We start from the raw sequence: 23,931 nt of genomic DNA, 5'->3' as shown, positions 1-23,931 counted from the left end.
TGGGGATCGAGCTTTTGCTACCTATGGCAAAGGCAATCTAGTGCCACTGGCAATAAGCCAAAAGGTGGATCAGCCGCCTTTTCTGGCAAAGATGCAGCTAAAGGTAACAGTGAGAATCCCAAGAAGAAGGGAAAATGTAATTACTATTGCAAACCAAGTCATTACATCAATGAATGCAAAAAGAAGCTTGCAAAAGAGAAAGAGAAGAAAGACTTGAGGATTTTTATGACCGAAACATCAGCACCACCTAGTGCTGAAAAGAAGGAATCTGCTAACCATGCTCAAGAAGATTAGGCATTCTAGGTTCAATGTAGCTATGATCCTTCACTTCATGATGCATGCATGTCGGTGGCAGATACACGTGTGGTATTTTGATAGTGGTGCTAGCAAGCGCATTACGTCATAGTGCCACTTAGTTACATCATTGGGAGATGCACCAAAGGAGTTGAGAAGATTGTGCTCACTACCACCGATGGTGGGACAATTACGCTCTCGAATGCATTAATGTGCCAGGAATCAAGAAGAATCTCCTATCAGTTTCGGCCGTTGTGGGTCCGGCCTAGTTGTTTACTTTATTGACAGTGACAAATGCAATGTACATGATTGCAATGATGGAGATATTATTATTGCCTCGGGTACTCCTGTCCTAGTAATCGTGTGCTTGAGAAGACCTAGCCATGTCATATGGGAAAGCTACCAGCTTGAAGGACGAGAGCAATAGACTCATCCAGTGAGTGATCTATGCCTTGGTGTAGAGTAGTGAGCTTGTCTTGCAAAAAAACAATAGTTCTCCCAGCCAAGTGGGCACGGAAGACAATTAGCTGGGCTCATGCCATGACGCTAATCTAGGCGTGGAAGACCGATTCAAACTCTAGTCTGAACATTCTGTAACGTGTAGAAAACCTGAGACAGAAGAGGGAAGAGAGAGGACATAATGAGGGAGATTCAAACACGGAAGAAAGGACAGAGAAGGCTGGGCAGGCTGCACAAGGCTGGAAAGAGGTGGGATGTGGAGCAGAGATGCTAGGAGAGGAGACTGGGGGCTGCGAAGAGGGAGAATGTGAGCCTCAAGGAAAGAGAGCGAGGGTTACAAAGGTAGAAGAGGAGGGAGAGGGTGAAGGCAAAGAGAGAGATTCTGTGACGATGCTAACCTGAACACGGGCTAGATGCAAGAGCTGGAGCAAAGAGGAAGCTGCACAGGCTGGGCTGGGAGCAGGATGCAGGCAGAAAACACAAACTGGAGCAGAGAGAAAGATGCACGAGCTGCTATGAGGAGGTTGCTGGGTACAGGTTACCTGGAAGCTCTCTACATTTAGAACATCAAGTTTGCAAAAAAAGGAAAGTTTTCTTACAATGATTCTCAAGTTTTCCTTAACAGCAGCAGCAATATGGTCACCTTCTGTGCTTAGCTTCTCTATGTTGCCCAAAACTTTATGGAGCATCTTTTCCGGCTGCCCTTCATGCATATCAACCACCTGCAAGAAACAGGGGTCAACAATAAGTTCTTGTAAATCCTCCTTTGCATAAGTCATCCCAAATAAAAGAATACTCTGTCCACCACATTTTTTTTCTTTAGTGAACATCCCCTATTTACACTGTTTGTTTACATTTCACCTTTAGAAGAATACAATTATTCCAGATTCCTCATCTCTAACCTCAGAACAAGCAAAAAAAAGTCCTTGTTTCAGTATACAGTTTCTATAGATTTACTTTGTCTTTCTTAAGAACAAAAAAATTACTGAGGTATCCAGGACAGCTGTCTGTGGAGTCCATTTATCTTTAAGTGGCAATGCATGCATCAGCTAGAGCATATCCAGCCTATTGTTATAGTATTTCCACCGTGCTCAATGCATGTCCTCTGCAAAATACCCCAGCAGTGCATTCCAAAGGTCCTTATTTTCCAATGACAATCTTTCCTCTCTTTCTAGGACAAAAATTGGGGCATATCCTTCTCTATCTTATCCAATTGTGCTTACATGCATCTTGTTTGAGGCATCCTTTGACTTTCAACCATCTATGGAAAAACTGATGGCGCGAAAACTGAACTGATCTTCTTATAGATTATGACAATATTTGGACTACTTGCACAAACATTCCTAGCCACTAGAATATGCAGGACCCAAGGTTTTGGTTGTAGTGACTGTGTATGAAGTTTCTGGCCACATTGCTGTGATTGTAATGTTGACATAAAAACAGTGTTCTAAACCTGGCATCCCATGGACAATAAGTGGACTCGGAAGCCCGTCTCTGGTTGTGATGATCTGATGTACCAGCTGAGCAGATGGGTGCTACAGGCATCGCCAAAGCTCTGGGTGGACCCAACATATATGCCGATCCAAAGGAGGTACAGCCCAACATTGTTTGCAGCAGAAAAAAAGGAAAGATTCACACATATGCTACATTTACCAACTCTTCCAACCAGTAACATTTGATACAGTGGAGCGACAAAGACAATATCTACTAGTTTGGATTAGAGCATGGTGAAGGATACCTGATCACCAATCGTTGCGTTTTGCAGATTCATGAAGCTGATCTCGTGGTACTCATCAACCAAAGAAAGGAAGCATTACAACAAAGAGGTACTCTGCTTTGACATGAACAGAGGCCCAGATGAAGAGCAAGTAATGTATTACTATCATTGTCTTCAATGTTTGCCAGGGCACATGAAGAGCAGCACTTCATAATACACCAGGGCAGAAGCCAGTTAAAGCTACAATCTGACATAAAACAATCTGTTTTTTTTTCTTATTCTCTATTTCAGACTAGTACTGACATGTAGAACCAAGTGGATATATCAGCCTCACATTCTCACAACATGTGTTGTTTCTCTCCTCTTGCATGTATGGATCAAGGTTAAGTCTGATTTGGATTCTAAACACTTCGTATCATGCAGCTTGATAGTAACCTTGTCTGCAGCAGCAAAAGTAACTTAGACCAGCAGGAGATAATTTTTGAATTAAAGCAAACAGGGACTAGAAGTTGTTGGCAATTGTTGGCGTTTCTAAGGAAGCCTGGCTATGTGGATCAAATGCTTTTGAATCAAAAGAAGAAGGAAATAGCTATGAGGTAAACTGACTTCAAAGATGAGACGACAGATTTTTCACATGCACTTGTCACCCTTATTTAGATTCAAGCAGGTGATTTCCTCTCATCCACTGAGCTTGGGCAAGAGGCATATACTAATTTAGGAATATACTACAAGCACTGAACCAGGTTCAGGTATCTCTGGAATCTGCTATTAGGCAAGGCCATTCACAGACAGCCACAAAAGTTTTCCAACTGCATTTTCTTGCCTGGCTTGGATGGCATCGTTCCCATTTGCCTATGAAGGTTAATGCCCTTAGTGTATGATACTCAATATGCAGAGAAAAGGCACATAGGTAGAGATTGTCTCCATTGTCAACAAGAGATTGTCTCCATTGGCGACAACCGCAATCCCAGGCACTGCAATAGAGCAAGGTCTGCAAAAAGGTAGCAGGGTAGGTCATTTTGATGGATATCCTCAATTTCAATGACAGCCACAAAAGGCAGAAACAGCTGCAGACTAAGCCACAGTTCAACCATATCCACACACATATCTTAAGAGGCCAGAGATAGAGAGGAAGGAGGCCAGCCATTAAATTTGTCGCTTGAGAAGGACACGAGTTGGTTGCTCAATGATTGAATCTTCCTTTTATAGCACCTCCCAGACTAAGTGCAGATTTATTTCAACCTTTTAATTTGAAGTCTTTCAACCCAACTATCGAACCTGGACATCTTTTCAAGGTACCAGATTGGTTGAGATTTCCACCTTGCTTGGTTTGAAATCTTGCTCTTGTATATTTTTTCATTCTTAATCGAAATCTCTTTCCCAACATCTTTTCAATCCGGACCATAATTTAAAGCTCCCACACAGCATTTGTGATCTGTGATGGCCACACCTCATCATACACCCATGCATGCTGCAATAAAAGGAGACCTCAATTGTCTATTATTGCACCTGGCGGTGCAATGGCAGCAGAAGGGTCAGTGGCAGTTGGCGAAGCAGTCAACCCACAATGCACGATGTGAGCACCACCTCGGTGTCACACGTGTAAAGGCAACGGTCTGTAACCACCATAGAGCCGTTGCTAAGATCAAGAAGGCACAACTTAAAAGAGCAATTAACTACTGCAGAGAAGAGAGATATATAAGGAGAGAGTGCTGGCGTGTGTGTGTGATAACTTGTGGTCTGTGTACTGCAATGTAGTCTTGTAAGTTCACAATGTTAATTAACTAGCATGTCATGGAGCTTGTTAATATGTCAGAGTCTGGCAACTGGTAATAGTATTCGGTGTCTCTTCTGTGTCACTTTTTAACGCTTCTGGAATGGATCAAAAGGCATGCTTGCTGTTACTCTTCCCTTCTGTGTCATCTGTTACGCTGTAGTGAATGAACATGTTGTGTTTCTGCTCGTGTACATTCTATGTGAGACGTGAGTGAAGAAGAGAGAGGTGGATCCACTGTGCTTAAGCTTGCCCACAAAAGAGAAGTCCGGTACTTTCCCCACGACCACTTGAGAGTTGGTGTTTGAACCCAAAACCTCAAGCGAGAGACTTCACGTCTCCCACGGCATTACCTAACTAGTCTGTCACACCAGACTGCTGTCTTGCCATTCCGCTGATAGGTAAATTAGCAAGAAATACCTCGCAATCCTGCTAGGGACTTACCGGAGAGTCTGGGGACTACAACAATCACTCTGGGTAGCAATTTGCACCAATAGGCAAGGGTAAGAGGGCACCCATTTGGATCAGACACATGGTGAAATTGCAGTATGGAAGGAATTTTTGGAAAACTCAACAGGAAGAACTGCTCACCGCACAACCCAGCCACATTCAAGCATACCGCTCTTATATGCGAGAAACTAGAAGAGGTGAAAAGTAATGCCTCCCAAGAGACCCTCTAGGAAGCTCGCAACTGGGAGTACTTCGCATCATCAAGAAGACAGTGTGGAAATATATGCTAACCCGCACGAGCAAGAGGAAGCTTCAAAACTTAGATACAATCCAGACCAAGAAAAAGAGTGCCAAGAAAGAGATGCAGCACACAATCCAGGTCTGGAAAATCCAGGAGGGGTGGAGCAACCAAACCAAGAAGGACAACCACAAGTAAACCCCCGAAGAAGGTTCAAGGGAGCCATGGCGTCACTAGCCAAAAATTTCCCAGTGTTCTCAGGCGACAAAGGGGAAGATGCAGAACTACATGTAAGGAGGTTTGAGCAATACTAGAAAGTGGCCAAACCTCGGGATTTAGAAGAACCAGAGCTAAGTGAAATTCGCAGAGATGCCTTCATGAATACCTTCAAGGACAAAGCAACGGAATGGGTGTCAAGATATCTGGACAACCACTTCCAGACCTATGAAGAAGTCATAATCGCCTTTCTGGGAAGATTCCACAAGATCAAATTTGCAACTCAACTCTGTGATCAAATGAGAGCTCCGTCAAGAGGACATGGATGTGGAAGCTTATGCAACAAAGCTATTAAGCTTAAGGCAGAGAGTAGCAGAGCAAACTCGACCCTCGATGCAAATTGTTGCTGATTGGCTTGTCCAAGGGCTTAAGCTAGACATTCATGCAGTGGTCAGCACAAAGCAAGCGAAAACGGAAGAAGAGTTTGAGGAATTGGTGCAATTAGCCAAAAGGACAGAAAGAGAAGCCGAGAAAGGAGACAAAAGAGGAAGCCCAGGAAGAGCATCACCACCGAACAGGACGATTCAAGCAACTCTTTTGCAAGACACTCCGATGGCAGTAGCAAAAAGAAAGACCAAAAGAAGAAGTCCAGAAAGGTACGAGCAAGTTCCAAAGAATTGATGCTGCAGGTAAAGCAGCTGGTACAAATGAAAAAGGAAAAAGGAGCAGATTTCTGGAAAAATTTGTTCTGCTCACAATGCAAAGAAGGCGGCCACCTCAAAGAGGAATGCATTATATCTCCAACTTGTTCAATTTGTAACATGCACAACCACAATACATGGAACTGCAGGTATAACATGAAAAATAGAGCTCCTATAGTGAAAAACATAGAGGGAGTGGAAAGAAGACCTGGATTGGAAAGGTTTGGGAACAGAGGTCGTGGAAATTTTTCTACAAGATGAGGCCAAGGGACGTTCCGGAGTAACCACTAACTTCACATGCTATTATTGCCAACAACTCGGATATACCAAAGCGGAATGTGCCATGAAGAAAAAGCATGATGAAGAAAGGCAAGCAGAATTGATGCAGCTCAAGGAGAATCCACCAAGTGCCAACGTGATGCAGGCCAGGCAAAAGACATGCAAATGGAGGTGCATGACATCCTAGTAGTAACAAGGGCTAAGGCAAGCGAATCTAAGGTAGAGATAACCCCGATTGGTGGTCATGACTCACCCAAAAGCCACAAAAAGGCAACTGTGGATTGGGAACAACAGGAAAAGGTGAGAATCCAAACTGCAAAGGAAGTAGAGAGAAGACAAGACAAGCAAAAGGATGATGACTAAAGAGAAATCCCTACAGATATTCCGGAAGCAAGTGGAAGCAAGCCTACGGAGCACTTCAACAAGGAATGTTTCGAAGAAAACCACAAAGATGCTGACTGGTTGCAATCAAATGTGATGTCATTACTGTTGGATAGACAGGTTCAGCTAAAACAAGTACTGGATTTATGCCCAAGGTTCAAGACCAAAATCTTGTTAGCAGGCATTAAAGGACTTAGCAAAGAATTAAAGCACACGGTGGAGGAAGAGACCCTGGAATGTAGCAATATGCAAGCAGAAGAACCACGAGCATCCAGAGATGACGAAGAGTCACGATTCAACTCAACAATGTTCTTATTAATGATGCAGTATTGGATAGAGGATCTGGAGTGCATGAGGTCACAGAAGAAACCACATTAGGTTTAGGACTCAAGTGGGAGCCCATTCAGTTCAACATAAGAATGGCTGACAACAAAATAGTGGTGCCAAAGGGAATTATTAAAAATGTCTCCTTCTTGCTCCAAATTCCGAGCCCACTTAATTTCTTCCATTGCTTTCTCCTGCAAGGCTTTGCTTAGTTTCGAGCCTTTTGCTTTCCCAAAATTTTCTTTTGATTTCTTTGATTGATCATTAACTACCTCTGCGTTTTTGGCCTTTGTTTTTGTGTGCTACCTTATTGCCTCATCCACATTTACCATGTACAACGGTATCAAGTCTGGGTGCTTGCAGAGTATTTTGGTTTCTTCATCATCATCAAAACCTTCTGACATGTTATATGTTTCGGCATGGAGTGGCCTCTGAGCAGATTTTAGTGGTTTCTTAGTATCCGTGAGATCCTCATACACCTTCCGCTTACCCTTTTTGATGGTAATTTTGTTCCTACCCGAGTTCTGTTTTATTTTACTGTGTCTCAGCTAGGGTCTTCCCAGTAATACTTGGTAGGACCCAGAGTGATTTTCTGTAGTGATAACCACTAGATTGATCTTGAAGTCAACCTGTTTGATTCTCATTGAAGATCCAGGAGATCCGAGATTGGTAAAAGCAAAAAGAGAACCAAGAAAACAATGTAGCTAAGGTAAGCCCGGACAAACTGCAAGAAGTAAATCTAGGGGATGGAAAAGAAGAAAGAAATGTAAAGATCGACCTAGAACTCGAAGATGAATTCAAACAAGAGCTAGTATCACTGCTAAAAGAATACCAAGATGTCTTCGCTTGGTCATACGAAGACATGGAGGGCATCGACCCTAAGTTCTTACAGCACAGCATCAATTTAAAAGAAGAAGCTATACCTATCACACAACAAAGGTACAGAATGAATCCAAATTATGCCAAACAAGTAAAAGAAGAAATTGACAAATTATTGAGGGTAGGTTTCATTGTACCCGTAGAAAAAGCTGCATGCAACCCAAGGATTGGCCATAGATCCGACTAAGGCGGAGGCCATATCCAAAATGTCCAAGCAGCTTGAAAGATTTCTTGGCAAAGTGAAGTGGCATACAAGGAGTTGCTCGACAGTGTTGTCTTCAGGATTTGCCACTTTCACACTTTGTCCCTCCGGCACAGAGGTTAGACAGTTCTTGGGAGATTATTGCTAGCATCTCAGCTTGGAATATCTGGAAGGCTAGATGCACTGAGGCCATTGAGGGTACTCCCGTTCTTGTTTCTCAGTGTCTTTGCATGATTTGGAGTGATATTATTCACACCATTATGGCTACCTGGGCCAGAATCCAGGGATCTTCGAGGGCTACGGAGAGGAAGCACGGCCAATTTATGACAGAGTGGGACATTGGTATCTTTTTCACATCCTCTCATTTGGGACCCTATTGGCAGCAGGGTTCCTGATTGGTTGAGATCTCCACCTTGCTTGGTGTGAAATCTCCATTTTGTAAAACATTTTCATACTTAATAGAAGTCTCCCTTCTGGAAAAAAAAAATACTAAATACTGGACTGGACTCAGGGACCTGTCGGCTGCACGGAGAACAAGTTATGGCTGTGTCGGCTGCATCAGACAGGTCAAGGTTGGCATTTATTATGTTTGTGTCCAGGCAGTTGGTTGACCAGCAGTCGGCCAGATCTCTACCTATCCAAGGCCTATAAAAGGCAGGTTTGCTCATTGTTTTACTCATTCAACTCCTTGTTGAGTTGGGTCTAGACATAGACTAGGGTTAGGGTTTGTTTACCTTTTCCAAAAGGCAGCCTATGGCTACAGGGAATTATGTACCTTTTTGTACCATATGAAATACTGAATTTCCAGCTATCTCTCTCTCTCTCTCCTCTCCCTTCTGTCTGCGTTTTTGCATCAACATGTTCTAGATAGTGTTCAAGGCTGAAAGAAGCATCTCAGAGCTTCCGCATGTTACAGTGGAACATTGGGAGAAGGAAGCAAAAAAGTTGGCGGAAAAGAACAAGTTATTGCAGCAACAGTTGCAAGAAGCCACGCCTACCAAAGAATATGCAGACATATTAAGAGATGCACTTCATGAAAGGGACATGGCAAAAGACCAAGCAGAGGAGTACAAGTAAAAGTTTGAAAGAAGTACCAAATTTGAAATGGACGCCATCAAGGAGCTGATTGCACTAGAACTAGAATTGCAGCAGTGCATGGAGAATGAAAGCCAGCTCAAAAAAGGACCCGAAGACTGGGAGATATACAAGGCTACTCTTGAGGTACAAAGAGAGAAGCACGGCAAGTAGTTCAAAGGGTGGAGCAGACCCAAGAAACAAGATCAATGGAAATTAGAGCTGAGGAAAGCTAAGGAAGAAATTTCCAAACTCCAAACAGAGGTTGCGAAAGTAAGAGCAGATGCAGAGCTGAGCACTGAAAACACACAAATGCTATCACCCGGTGTACCCAGGAAAGAAAGAGGTGAGCTGTTGGTTGAGATCCGGAAGCTGCAGGATGCCAACCAAGCTTTGCTCAAAGAAAATGAACGCCTAAAGGACCGTCTGGTCAATAGTTCTTCAGCTCCATGGGCCAACATGGGCCAGCATAGATAATCCATTCTTTGAAGCACGTCATGTAATGTTTTCTGAATTGTTGAAGGCAAATATGGAATTACCGCAATACTTTAGAAATGCAAAAAGAATAAAGTCTATACTCACCCGGAAACCTCGTCTCCTAGAACACCCGTACTCCCAATTTTTGTTCTCACCCACAGACACTGGAGGGAAAGAGAATGCTTCCACCTAGAATGCAACCACCCGCAAATATCAACACATGGAAATGGAGCACCGGAGAAGCAACGGCAGCAAAGGCAAAAAGCCCATCATCAAATAACTCGGAAGAGTATCAGGAGGCCGCCCAAGTTGAATGGAGACCCATACCAATGGCAGAAAAAAAGATTCTGGGACAAACTCCACTCAAACCAGTGGTGACTCTTTGATCAAAAGACATCACATGCACCCGACACGGGTCTGGGCTGTTCTAAAGAACGTGCAAAAAAAAATGAAGAAAATACAAAAAAGCGCCACCTACTCCGACGAAGTTTACATTCCGGATCACACACTCCCCCAGAGATGTTCCTCAAATTCAAGCAAAGATTTGTCAAGGGAACTGGTCCGAAACCAAAAGCTCTATGATTGAGCGTGTCAGGTGTTGCACCTAGCGGTGCAATGGCAGCAAAAGGATCAGTGGCAATTAGCGAAGCAATCAACCCACAACGCACGATGTGAGCACCACCTCGGTGTCACACGTGTAAAGGCGACGGTCTGTAACCACCATGGAGCCGTTGCCAAGATCAAGAAGGCACAACTTAAAAGAGAAATCAACTACTACAGAGGAGAGAGATGGATAAGGAGAGAGTGCTAGGGTGTGTGTGTGATAACTTGCGGTCCATGTATTGCAATGTAGTCTTATAAGCTCACAATGTTAATTGACTGGCATGTCATGGAGCTTGTTAATATGTCAAGAGTCTGGCAACTGGTAATTGTATTTGGTCTCTCTTCTATGTCACTCCACAACGCTTCTGGAATGGATCAAAAGGCACACTTGCTGTTACTCTTCCCTTCTGTGTCATCTGTTATTGTGTAGTGAATGAACATGTTGTGTTTCTGCTCATGTGTACATTCTATGTGAGAGGTGAGTGAAGAAGAGAGTGAGGTGGATCCACTATGCTTAAGCTTGCCCACAAGAGAGAAGTATGTTACTTTACCCACGACCACTTGAGAGTTGGTGTTTGAACCCAGAACCTCTGACGGGAGTCTTCACGCCTCCCACAGCATTGCCTCACTAGTCTATCACACTAGACTGCTGTCTTACCATTCCACTGATAGGGAAATTAGCGAGAAACATCTACATATTTGAAAATTCATTCAAGTAATAATTGATGTGTCAGGAAAACAATCAAACCACAAGAAACCATGACGTTCCAAAAATGAAAACAGCCGAACCAACTGAAACTTTTTTTTGGGGGGGGCCAAAAAAGGGACTTCTATTAAGAAAGAAAGAACAAGTACAAAATCACTGCTGAAAGCCGACTGAAAACCGCAACCAATCAGGGGTGCAGTGATGCCAAAAAGTACATTGGGAGTACACATGCACATACAGAATAAAACATGATCAGTGAATGTTAAACATGCTTAAACATAATCACAATGCTTAAGAAAAGAGATAAAATACTCAATCCTGTGTAGCATACCCCCCTCTTAAAACAAAGCAATCGTCCTCGATTGTTTAGTCAAAGGATCTGCCAAACTGAAACAGAACCTAAGAGACCAATGAGAAAGGTATGTCCTGCCGATTGAAACACAACATCTGAATAACATAAATCAAAAGCATCCGCCTCGTGAAATAGTCATGTCCCCCTGGATGCTTTACCTGCTCCGCTCATGGCCATCCCACAGGACCCATGATCAGCAGTACATCATGAACATGAGTAAACACTCATGCATATCAAATGAAAGTCTAGAATAGGCATCCCCATTCTCTCAAAAGATTCGTATATCCGTGAATCAAACCATGTGACTAGTACACATATATCATAGAAATCCCATAGGCAGATATACTCTTAGTTCAGTATCTCGGGTGTGCTGATAAGAACACCAAGCGACTTCTAGATCTCATCCAAGTGAACTCTGTGACAAGGGAGCGGAGTCACCCCCCTCTTGAGTAACAGGTAGTACTCCAGAATCCACAGCTGAACCTGATGAAGCACTTTCTTAGGTAGACTCCAAACCAAAAGCCTCAAGGTAAAGTTTTAGTATCCTTGGTGAATCTTGCCAAGTCACCCTCCTCCATCCACTTCGAATCCATAGGTGAATAGTTCACAAACTTTACCAGATATCGACGTGAAACTTTTCCTCTGACTTTTCTTTCTTTATGTGCTAAAATCTGTTCCAGTTGAAGAATCTCATCTAGTTCTTCGACTTCTGGTTGTGTCTCATCAACCTGATCTGTAGGCACCTCACCTCTAAAAGGTTTAAGAAGACTCACATGGAATGCATTATGAATCCTCCAATGATCCGGTAAATTGAAGACGATAAGAAACATCACTGTTCTTCTCAATCACTTGAAAAGGCCCATAGTACCGCATACTCAGTTTAGGATATAAGTGTTGTTTACCCTTCATTCATTTTCCTGAGTCTAGCCTTCTCAAATCTCAAAAGCACCCAATCACCCAAATCAAAAACCAATGATCGACGGTGAAGGTTTGCTGCTTTCCTCTGTTTCTCTTGAGTCCTTTGAAGAGCCAACTTGACCTTCTTCTAAGCTTCATCCATATTCTCCACAAAACGATCTGCCTCGAAGATCTTATCTTTTGTATGCAGGATCGGAGGTACTTTCTTCCCGCCTTCCACAATCTCGAAGGGTGCCTTACCTGTCGAAGTGTGAATGGTATTGTTGTAAGCAAACTCTACCAAAGGAAGATACTTTTCCCACTGCTCCTTATGATACGAAACATAACACTTTAGAAAATCCAATACAACTGAGTTGGCAATTTCCCATTGCCCATCTGTTTGTGGATGAAAAGACAATGAGAACTTCAACGAAGTCTTCATGTTCTCGAACAATGCTCTCCAAAATAAACTTGTCATTCGAGGATCTCGGTTACTAACAATAGATGTGGGCATCCCACGGTACTTGAAGATATTAAATCCATAGCAATACTCTCCCACGGTCTGTCTGGAATAGGCAAAGGATGAAGTAACTCATGTGTCTTTTGACGGTCATACTTCACCTTCTGGCAAATGATGCAATCACGAACAAAAGCATCAGCATCCCTGCGCATAGTAGGCCAATAAAAGAATGCCTCCAAAGGTTTCATTGTAGCCTCAATACCACAATGGCCTGCATAAGGCGGAGCATGGCATTCTGTCAAAACCTTTTGCCGCAACTGAGATGTGACACAATTTGTCATGCATCATCAAAAATCCTTCCTCAAGAGAATAATAATCAACTCCCTCTCCTTCAGTCAAACGATAAAAAATCCACTCAAAATCTGCGTCATGAGCATACTGTTCTCACATATCATCAAGTTCATGATGAAAGATAATAGAGACGGCGGCGACATGTGGTTTCCTAGACAAGGCATCCGCAACCACATTCTTTTTGCCATCCACATGAACAATCTGAAAGTGAAACATGGACAGAAAGTTAGCCCATCTCATATGCTTCTCTGAGAGCTTCGTTTAAGTAAGGAAGTATCGTAAAGTCTGATGATCACTCTGAACAATGAAATCAGCCCCAAGAAGGTAACGCTTCCAAGTAGAAAGAGCATGAATAACCGCAAGAAGCTCCTTCTCATATACTTGTAGATTCCTTTCTGCTAGTGACAAAGTTCTACTCTCATAAGCAATAACATGTCTATCCTACATAAGAACAACTCCAATGCTATTCCCACATGCATCACACTGTACCAAAAAAGGCTTATAAAGATCTGGTAAAACCAAAACTGGACTAGTGGTAAGCTTTTCCTTAAGTTTGTTGAAGGCTTCCACTTCCTTCTCTGTCCATCAAAACTTAACATCCTTTTTGGTCAAGTGATGTAAAGGTGGAGCAATCTCTGCAAAGAATCGGATAAACCTCCTGTAATATGAACAAAGTCCTAAGAAACTTCGCACATCATGTATAGACTGCAAATCCGGCCAATTCTTTATCGCTTCAATTTTCGCTGGATCCATCTGTTAGAAGTCATCTCCTGTCTATTTTTATACACCAGGGCCTCTGTTGTGGGTGTGCCCGCCCTGTATAGGTGTTTTATCATTTTTCCTCACTTCCCGTATTTTTTCCCCATTTTTCGGTGGTGTGGATGGATGCCAGATGTTGGCAAGAGCTTCAAGTGGCTGGCCGACTGTCCATTCAGCAGTCGTGTGGCTGGCCGACTGCCTATTCAGCAAGCGTGGAGTTTTCTTCCACTGGCCGACTTGCTTTATGCAGTCGTGGAGCTTTCTACTGCTGGCCGACTGCTTCATGCAGTCGTGGAGAGCCACTAGCGCTGGCCGACTGCATGCATGGGGCATATAAATAGGCCCCATTCCCCCCACCACTTATTCATTCAGTTATTTGCGGATCTTGTGTATAGAGAAGAGTTCACACACCTATTTCCCTGTGTTTCTTGTGCTGTCTATTTTCTGCACTCTACTTGCTCTTGTCAACCCAAGTTTGATTATCATTTCCGCTGCATATTTTGACATGGTATCAGAGCCCTAGGCTCGTGATAGATCTTGGGAGTTTTCTGAGCAAGAGGGGGATCGATAGGTTGCTGATTGGTGGACTGTTTTGGACTGTTCGAGAAGAGAAGTTGCAAGAGGAAGGCGGGCTAAGGTGTTGGACAGCCACTTGCAGGTTTTAGAGATTTTTTTTCCCACCCACCCACCCTTTCAGTTTACTCCCCGCGATGGCAGATTTACTAGAGATGGCTGAGAAGCACGTGAAGATTCCGACTCTCCCCACGTTCGCAGTGGACCGTCAGTTGGACGGGTCCAATTACGGCATCTGGAAGGTCATGATGGAGTCTGTGCTGGAGTCATATGACCTTGCTAATTTCATCATCATCGGGGTTCCACGGCCGGAAGCAGAGGAAGGGGAGTTACTGTCGAAGAGGAAGGACCAAGAGACACAGGCACACATGTGGGATCGTGTCAACGCCAGGGTCCGGTCATTTATTTTCCTATTGTATGATCCAGACAGGAACGAGATTGTTGTCAGCCGGGATGTGGTCTTTGACGAGCATGTTCCAGTATCCACTGTCGAGGAGCCACCACTTCTTGGAGATCCAGAGGAGTCTGATGATGATTCCCAGACCATAATTCCAGTTGATCAACCTCAGTCAGTACAGGAGGTTGAGCCCGCAGCTGGAGTAGAGCCCCCGCGACCACAGGAGGCTCCACGATCTATTCGAGTACCTAGGTGGTTGTTAGACGACCTTCGGGAGTCAGGTGTCACCGAGTTACCCTCCAAGTGGACCACAGAGAACGGCCCTCGAAGATCACACAGAGTCCGAGATAAAAGCAATACAGCGGAGCTTCTTCAGGTGAACTATGCTTTGATGTCTCGTATTATGCGGGACAAGGAGCCCACTTCTGTCAAAGAAGCCCTTTCACAGGATACTTGGAGGAAAGCCATGCAGGTGGAACTTGATGCCATCGAGAAGAACACTTGGGAGTTGGTACCGAGGCAGTCGAAACGGTCAGTCATTGGTGTCAAATGGGTCTTTAAGACCAAATATGCGTCTGATGGGTCGGTGGACAAACACAAAGCCAGACTTGTGGCTAAAGGTTATGCTCAGCGGCCAGGCATCGACTACGAGGATACCTTTGCACCGACCGCACGGATGTCCACGATTCGGACCGTTCTTGCCCTTGCTTCTTCTCAGAGGTGGCCCGTGTATCAAATGGATGTAAAATCTGCGTTCCTTAATGATGACCTGCAGGAGGAGGTGTATGTTGAGCAGCCTCCAGGCTTTATTGTTCCAGGATCTGAAGGGATGGTTTACAGGTTACGTAAGGCCTTGTATGGTCTTAAGCAGGCTCCCAGGGCTTGGAATCAGAAGATTGATTCCTTCTTTGTTCGGACTCAATTTCAGAGATCGGTTGCAGATCCGAACCTTATCTCTTTCGGGAACGCGGCATGGTCACGATTATCATCCTTTATGTGGATGATCTCATTCTCACTGGCGGTCATGTGGAGCACATTGGAGTGACAAAGGCTGCCTTGTCAAAGGAGCTTGAGATGACCGACTTAGGCTTACTCCGCTTCTTTTTGGGATTGGAGATCTGACAGACCCAGAGGGGGTTTTTCGTCTCTCAGCAGCGGTATGTTCATGAGTTGCTTGAGGCCTTTGGGATGGAGAACTGCAAGCCTATTACTTCGCCGATGGACCCGAACACAAAGTTAACCGTTACTGACCCTTGTGAGCCAGTTGATGCCTCGCAGTACCGGAAGTTGGTTGGTTCATTGATCTGGTGCTGAACACCAGATTGGACTTGAGCTTCTCCGTGGGGCTATTGAGCTCTTTCATGCAGACGCCATTGAAGTCTCATTGGGACGCAGGATTGCAGATCTTGCGGTATCTGCAGAGTACGAAGGATCTAGGACTCTTTTACACTCGCCTAAAGGATGTGACCGGTAGCAAAGAATCTCAAAATTTCTTGTTATATTCTTCCAGATTGCTACTGTCTCTAGAATCTAATCGATGCCAAGCCGTCATAACATCCACCTCAAAAGTCGGTGTCAACCATAAAGATGAGAAGATTTGCTTGAACTCCACCCAAGTGCTTGGTGCTATTCCCTGAGGAAGAAGTGTCAACCACCATTGAAGAGCATTTCCTTTTAGGAAAGAAGCTGTCTTCCGTACCTTAGATGCCTCTATAAGTTACCACCAGAAAATGCCGCATCAAACTGTTGAATGAAGATGAGAGCCTTCAAACGATCCTTTGCACCACTAAGAGTATCAAACTTTACTGCAGCACCACCCTCTTTATAATCTTTTGGCTTCTCGCCCGAAACAAGATTATCATAGGGATATGGTTTGAGAAAAGAATTGCCCACAACATTAGACCCCATGCCCATCATACCACCGCCCAGACCAGGCATACCAAAAGCACTTCCGCCACCACCACCATAAGTTCCATACATACCTCCTGGCATACCTCCATACATACCTCGTTGCATACCATAGCTCCTAGTCATGCCCATGTTGGGTACACCCGTCATGGAATGAAAGACAGAGCCTCCGCCAAAGTAACCAGGATGAGAAGTATTAGCAGGGTTTCCATAGGTAGGTGGGGGAAAAGAAGAAGAATCATCAGGATATGGCTGAAAATTTGGGTAGATGGGAGCCGAATGTTGAGGCTTAGCTTTCTTCTCAGACCCCTGTTTCCGTGGTTTAGAATCAACTTTGAAGTTTTGTGGAAAACGTGAGTCCTTCACGAGTTCCATTAATCCCTCCATCAAACTTTGCATCTTTGCTTCATAGGTGGCATCATCATCTTCAAATTATGGCATATCGGGAGGTAATTCTTGCTTGCTTTCCTCGTCTTCTTCGAAGTAGTCTTCCTCTTCTAAAGATAAATCCTTCAGCTCTGCACTAGTTCCAGCCATAAAATTAAATGTGTCAACCACAGGCTCGCCCTCTTGAAAAAGTTGACGATGAATCCCGGCAATGAAACCTTGAAACCGGCCTTCAGAAACTTAACGGGCGGTGAGCACACTTAATCGCACTTAAAAACTCTTTATGAACTGGAATAATAAACTTGGAAGAAGAAGAAAAATAGGTGGAGCTAGAGTGCTCCTGCACAAGAGTCCAATTGGCCCCAAAGCGTGGCGCCTCTGTAAGTATTTATTTATCACTTGAAGTCGACGTAGCCCTTGTACAACTCCCTAGAAGATATCTCCTTGCTTCATGTGGAGAAGTCTTCTTGAAACTTTCACCCAGGATTTGTGTTGTGGGATACAAGAGCTACAAGATTGGGGTGAAAAGCATAGGTTTTCCCCCTTTAGAAAAAAAACTTCTATGAGTGCTTTTCACTTATTCTTTTTTTTTTTTAATACATGGCATAACGTTTTTGGTTCCACGCTGCTTTTTCTTTCTTCGCGATTTACTGCCTGACGCCTCTCTTGCGTTTGGCTTGATCGACGGCTTTCTCTTCGCCTCTCTCTTTCGCTTTGTGCACCTGTTGCCACTGTCCGCCTCTGACACGTGGCATTTACCTGCTCTGCAGTGCTGCCGCCTCTGCCATGCCAACCTTCTGTGCAGTCAGCCACCTATGCCACGTGGCAATGCCACGTCACCTGGACGGGCTGCACTGGCTGCTGACTGGTTATTCCTTTGCTGTGCTGCAGGCCGGCTGCAGTCAAGTGCCACGTGTCACCTAGACAGCTCCCCTTTTGCTGCGCTGCAAGGTTTGCTACCTGGCTGCCCCCCTTGGCCACCTCTATGCCGCCCCATAGGCTGCCTTCAGTGCCCAACAAGAGAAGGAGAGTTCTCAGCTGCTGCACCTGCAATAAGGTAAGAGAAATACCCAAAAATACATACATGCACATGTACAAACATATGAACATGCACTCACATATACTCACACACACTAAACATGTATCTGCACCCACACACGTGTACAAACTTACACATGCACATACAGAATAAAACATGATCAGTGAATGTTAAACATGCTTAAACATAATCACAGTGCTTAAGAAAAGAGGTAAAATACTCAGCCCTGTAACATTAACAATGGGATCTAACATGTTCATGTCATGCACATGACATAGAAGATGCTTGAGATGCTCTCTGTACTGACGTGCAAATGCCCTCAACAGGCTAGCTATAGTACCAAAGATTTGCTGAGGCCACTCTCCATGTGGAGGTTGTGTTACTTTGGTGATTTCCTTGTTGCATGATGAAGAAGAAGGATCTTCTTTGCCGGGTCATAGGGCCGATATCCCTTTGACTCCATGCGGTAACCCAAGAAGATGCATATCTGGCTTTTGGCATCCAATTTGGTCCTTTGAGCATCTAGAACATGTATATAATATTCACACCCAAAAGCTTTCAAGTGTGCAGCTAAAGGTTTCTTACCCAAGTAGGCCTATACTAGGGTCATCCCTTTAATGGGCCTTTTTTTGCATAAGAATGTACACAACCGTGTTAGCTGCCAACCTTAGGTAGACTCCAGCTGCCTTTCTACGCAGGGCTGTGCCCCAAGCGAGAGCATGTGTGTAACACCACTGCGGCGTGGAGTGTGCTATCCCCTGGATCAACCTGAAACACACCCAAAATCAAGAACGTTGTAGGTAGCCAATCCAAGCATCGAAGGAAGGTGGCAAGTTGGAAGGTGATAGTTTGAGAGGAGAGCAATACATGCAGAAGGGGGATTAAGTGCATGAAAGAATCCATACGTGTATAATAGGGGAAATAAGCACATTGATAAATGGAAACTGAGAAGGTGATAGGCAGAGGGAAGCAGCCGATAAGTGCACGGGAAGGTGATACACAAGGCGTAGGGACGATAAGTAGCGCTGCAGTGCTTAGTGGAGTGACACAATCAGATGTAAAGACGGCGAACAGCAAGCTAGTAGCCAGGTGTGAAAGGGCGAATGGTGGACGAAAGAATAAGTGGTGTGGGCAGGCGCCTGCATGCGTTCACATGCAAGGGCTGCTATGAGGAGGTAAAAAGGACCCCCAAAAAATGGAGTCCACCGGAACCATGAATCTGGTAAGGCCTTTGAAGTTGGCCAGACCAGCACTGACGGCTACAACAGTATTTGCCAAGTAGCAAGTCACCCATAACCCCATGCACCAGCTTTGCACTCACTGACATCCCCTTTACATCATCCTCTCCTTCTCATCACTGAACACACAGTCCGTTCTGGTACAACAGCATTCATTCAAATGATGATCATGTGTAGATTATGCATCTCATTTTCATGTGGCATGTAGGATGCCTAAGTAACTCTGATGCAGCTGTTGATCCATGCTTGAGAACTGAGACAAGTGATTTGATTCGTTATGCTTTCTAATTGTGTGCCTATGAATGCATGGAGCTTTATCATGTGATCAAGCACTAACCCCATGGTTAAGGGTGAATCCTAAGGCACTAACTTTGACATGGATATGATGCATCTAGCATACCCTTTTGCTGTCATTTGTTTGGATTTGGCCATGGTCCAACCTTTCACATATTTTTGTTTCAGTCAATCTTTTTAGACCTTCTTTCATGGAAAACTATCATGACAATAATCAGTAAGTTGCAATCAGGTGAGTCACTAAGCTGGCAGCTCTACTATTAGCGTGATATTTTTTTAGTTCAGTCAGACTTGGTTGCCCATTATAAGTCCAGATAAACCAACAAGACACGTAAGCCATCAAGAAGAAACTTGATCAAGGCAGGAAACAAGGATGGCAGAAAAAGTAAGGAATTGCTTTTTATTCACTGGACCATTATACGTCCGTTATGGTCTTTAGTCGAAGGAAGACCAATCTCAGCCGTATAATTGATCAGGTTTATCAAGCAGAATTTCAAACGATGTTGCCAACTCAGAAGCTCAGAACTAATCCCACAGAGGTTGACTTGGCCCAACTACTCAAGCTCTCATGTCATTGTCAGCCTGTTGTAACCCTCTCCTGGAGCTCACAATGGCCGTGTGGTCGGCCATACTGTCATTGAGAAATGTGTAGCTGCTTCCCATTTCCCCAGAGTTCTAGAATGGCCGACTCCACTACATTCCTTACATCATCAAGTCACCATAACTCTAGATAAACCATGAAGAGGAGACTTGATTGTGGCATGCCATGAAAAGGCTATGTTGCATTTCAGGCATTGAAGTCATTTAGTAAACCCATGAAGTCCTGAGGATATATGAGGGGGGGGCGGGGGGGGGGGGGGGGGGGGGGTGGTTCTTTGTGAGTCCCCCCCTGGTGGCCCACCGTGGCCAATGGACGTCATAAATGCATGCACATCTATGCTGTTATATGTTAAAAAAAGAGGTCATTTTATCGACTGCAGTTTGGGGTGATGGTAAGTCGACTCCTATTTATGAGGTATGAGGCTTGCTCGTGTCTCGGTAGCATGCAATGCATGTTATTCCTTCATACAATTGGATGGAATTGTTTTGCATACATGTTCACAAGTCATGGAGTTAAAGAAAAAATTTGGCCCGACTTTGCAAGCTCCCATCAGTGGAAGGCAACACTTCTCATACTCTTCCGGGATCCTTTCGAATACGGACAAAAAGGTTATGCCGAGACATCCATGAAGTGCGTGCAGCTAAATGAGTTGTTTTCCTGTGTGGAGAGAAAGCCAAGGGTGAGGAAGTTACCTGAGGTGGAGTGAGAAGCACTCGGCAGGGTGCGAGGAGGCGGCGTCCTTGCTGGCCCCCGCTCTTGGAGTTCACGAACACCAGGGTAGGGAACTTGGGTGGCACTGTACAGCCACATGAGCTTTGCTGCGTAGCGGCCTGAAGAACGTATCCGGGGATGCGCATGTTGTGCAGGATATGCTCGGCCTCCTCTTCCATGGCTCTGTGCAAGGGGTAGGGTTATGGGGTCGCAAAGCGAGACGAGGTGAGGTCGGACAAGCGATCCAGCGACTACGGGAGGTAAGGTTGTGTTTGCGGAGGAGAAAAATGGCCGGATGGGGGTGGAGCATGGGTAAATACTGAGCATGCGTCGAGAAACGTGAGCTCCGCCTGCTGCAGGAGGTTGGGCCGGCTTGGCGTTCAGTCACACGCTAGTTGAGAAATTGCGCTCTCTCTCTCTCTCTCTGTCTCTCTGTCTCTGTGTCTGTCTGGCTGGTGGTCTCACGGCGAGCCCTCGCAACTAGCGCTCTCTCTCTCTCTCTCTCTCTGTGGCTGGCGGTCTCACGGCGAGCCCTCGAGTCTCACCCGCTCCCTTCTGTTCGCGAGTCGCGATCACGTACCCACTCCTCCTCGCGAGCCCGCTTAAAGCGTGTGTTCACGCGCCACCCACGCTCATGAATCAACCTCCCACATTACTACACCTACACACAACAAACAAAGGCCATAGCCATCCCTCCAAAAAAATAATATTAATTAATTAATTAATTAGTTAATATTATTTTTGGGTTTACCTCTCGGCTTTGATTTTGGCTTTATGCTTTTGTACATTTTCCTATTTTTTCTGGTAATATATAGATTTCGTTTCTTAAAACAATATTCATTAATTAACCCACATACACACACATCTGAATTCTGAATTCTGTACCCATCCCTGCCAAAAAAAAAAATCAATAAAAACTCATTCCAAATGATTTCTTAACTTCAAATAAATCCCAATTTTATCATATCTTAAATATACATTAACTCAAACATCCACAAATTTTTAACAACCTTGCAAAATTCATTAATTTTTTTTAATCTAATATTCTATAATAACAATTTAACTCAAGAATCTCCGATTCTTCAATAGAACATATAAAACTCATTTTTTTCTCTACCACACAAGCTTCTCATTTTATCATTACAATTTGTTCTCTAGATTTTTTTTAAAATCCAAATTTTATTACATAATATTGACTAATTTGCAAATCTTCAATAACAAACTTGTAAATCTTCCAAGTCATAATCTGAATGAAATGGTTTTGGTATGAACAATGACATGTGTATGTTGCCAACACCAGAATAAGTCTTCGTTCAACACCATGATATGTCATAAGAATAAAGCTTAATCATGAGTAAATTACAAACAACACCATAATAAGTCTTAGTCCAACACCATGATATGTCATAGGAATAACGACAATAATGCTTAATCATGACTAGATTACAAACCACACCAACCATAAGTAAAAGTCCTATATGTTTGGTAAATCATTACATGCACACAAATGAGGACTTTCATATGCAATCATGAAAATAAAAGCCATAGAGTCGAGATTCTCAATCGAGAAAAAACCTAGGAAATCTAAAAATTTCCTTTAAACTATGTAGCCACGAATACAGTGCATGACTATGACTCCTAGATCCTTATCTTTTAAGGCCCATTTAAGGCCCATGTTACAAAGCTCTTCTTTTCTCAAGATTCCCCTTTAAAGCTTTATCAAAGTTTTCCTTTACCAATTGCTCTTTTTGGCATTTCCCCTTAATACCTCAGGACTAGTGGATTTATCCTTTCTTTTTAATTGTTCTCTACAATTTTGTTTTTAGTATTCACAAAAGCCTAGCAACCTCTTAAATTTCGATTTTAGTATTCACAAAAGCCTAGCAACCTCTTACATATTGTAAAAGCACCCATCTATTTTTTTGTTCTCTACAATTTTGATTTTAGTATTCACAAAATCCTAGCAACCTCTTATATATTGTAAAAGCGCACATCTATTTTTTTGACCTCATACAAAGGCTCTAAGAACCGTGCCTTCTCTTTTGGCTTTAAAATGTTGATAAACCAAAGAGAAACAAAAAAAAACATAGGCTCTAAGAACCATGCATGCCTTCTATTTCGGCTTTAAAAAGTTGATAAACCAAAGAAGCATAGGCTCTAAGAACCATGCCTTCTATTTAGTCTTTGCAAATGGTGAAAAAAAGAAAGTGAAACAAAAGCTTTCATAGGGATTTGTTTGGCCACATGTCAATCATTTTGACAATTATGCTTTCACTCAATTTTTATCGTCTCAATAATAAAAAGTGAGAGACATGTAAAAAGAAAGAGAATAGTTAAATGCACTCTCAATTGTGTTTACATCTCTCTCTCTCTCTCTCTCTCTCTCTCTCTCTCTCTCTCTCTCTCTCAATTACATGGAAATGAAGAGAAGCCACGGGGTGATACATGGCTGGCTCACGGGTTACACAAGTTGCCATCATGTGGGTGGCATGGGGTTGGGCAATGTATGATTTGAGGTGGTGAGAATTAAATCAAGGGAAGGAAGAATCTTATTGCTCATGATTCAAAGTCTCCTCTCTCACTAGTGGTTGCACATAGACCTCTCACTACCTAATAACAGAAACTAGAGCGGGTGTTCACATGCCACCTAATTCTTCTTCTATCATGTTAAGGGTCATAAAATGCTCAAGGTCAACCTAGCATGCCCGAATTCCAATATGGCATTAGTGTTTCAAACTATACATATTCATTGGACTTGTAATATTTTCGTTGTTGAAATTATTCTCTCAATTTAAAAAATACATTTTTAAAGTTAACTTTAAAAAAACCATGTAAAATTTTTGAGTCATAATTAAATTTTTTTGTGTATATAGTTATGAATTCAACACCATAATAAGTCATATGAACTAACAATGATAATGATCAATAATGCCTAAACTCAATGTACCCATTAGTGTTGGTAACTCAATGTACCCACATGAATGAGTACTTTCATATGGAATAATCTTACCATGATGAAAAAACAAATCATTAACTTAAGATTGTGAAAGAAGATATGAAATTTTAAAAAATACATGTAATTGTTTTCATGCATCAAGTGATGCAACCACAAACATGATGTATGACTCCTAGATCCTTATCATTTTTCAATAGTTCATATGTAATAATCTAATCGTAATGAAAATACAAG

The 23,931-nt window shown here is 43.4% G+C and overlaps 1 protein-coding gene and 1 long non-coding RNA gene across 5 annotated transcripts in view; one reads left to right on the top strand and one right to left on the bottom strand.

Annotated features, from left to right (window-relative positions):
- LOC147619636 (diacylglycerol kinase 1-like) overlaps positions 1 to 21,392 on the bottom strand; it is a 174,638-nt gene extending 153,246 nt beyond the window's left edge. For 2 of the 3 annotated variants that reach the window (XM_086773305.1, XM_086773307.1), the window contains exons 1-2: positions 20,723 to 21,392; positions 1,353 to 1,475 (exon numbers count right to left, since the gene is read on the bottom strand). In XM_086773305.1, the coding sequence (XP_086629431.1) occupies positions 1,353 to 1,475; positions 20,723 to 20,920 (321 nt within the window). In that variant the 5' untranslated portion in view covers positions 20,921 to 21,392. Of the gene's footprint in view, positions 1 to 1,352; positions 1,476 to 2,491; positions 2,585 to 20,722 lie in introns of all 3 variants that reach the window. The other variant, XM_086773306.1, reaches the window with a different exon arrangement.
- On the top strand, positions 1,405 to 3,420 carry LOC147619637 (uncharacterized). Of its 2 annotated transcripts, XR_015261880.1 has the most exons (3): positions 1,405 to 2,344; positions 2,519 to 2,840; positions 2,917 to 3,420. It is a non-coding gene; the product is annotated as an uncharacterized LOC147619637 (long non-coding RNA). The 2 variants fall into 2 exon arrangements; XR_015261879.1 differs by having other exon boundaries at positions 2,519 to 3,420.
- Positions 21,393 to 23,931: the final 2,539 nt, after the last annotated feature.

Source organism: Cibotium barometz, chromosome 33 (assembly GCF_041138505.1).
Source record: "Cibotium barometz isolate CiBa-2024 chromosome 33, ASM4113850v1, whole genome shotgun sequence".
Taxonomy (NCBI): Eukaryota; Viridiplantae; Streptophyta; class Polypodiopsida; order Cyatheales; family Cibotiaceae; genus Cibotium; species Cibotium barometz.
Note: the sequence above shows the minus strand (reverse complement) of the source record. Positions and strands in the feature narration are given on the sequence as shown.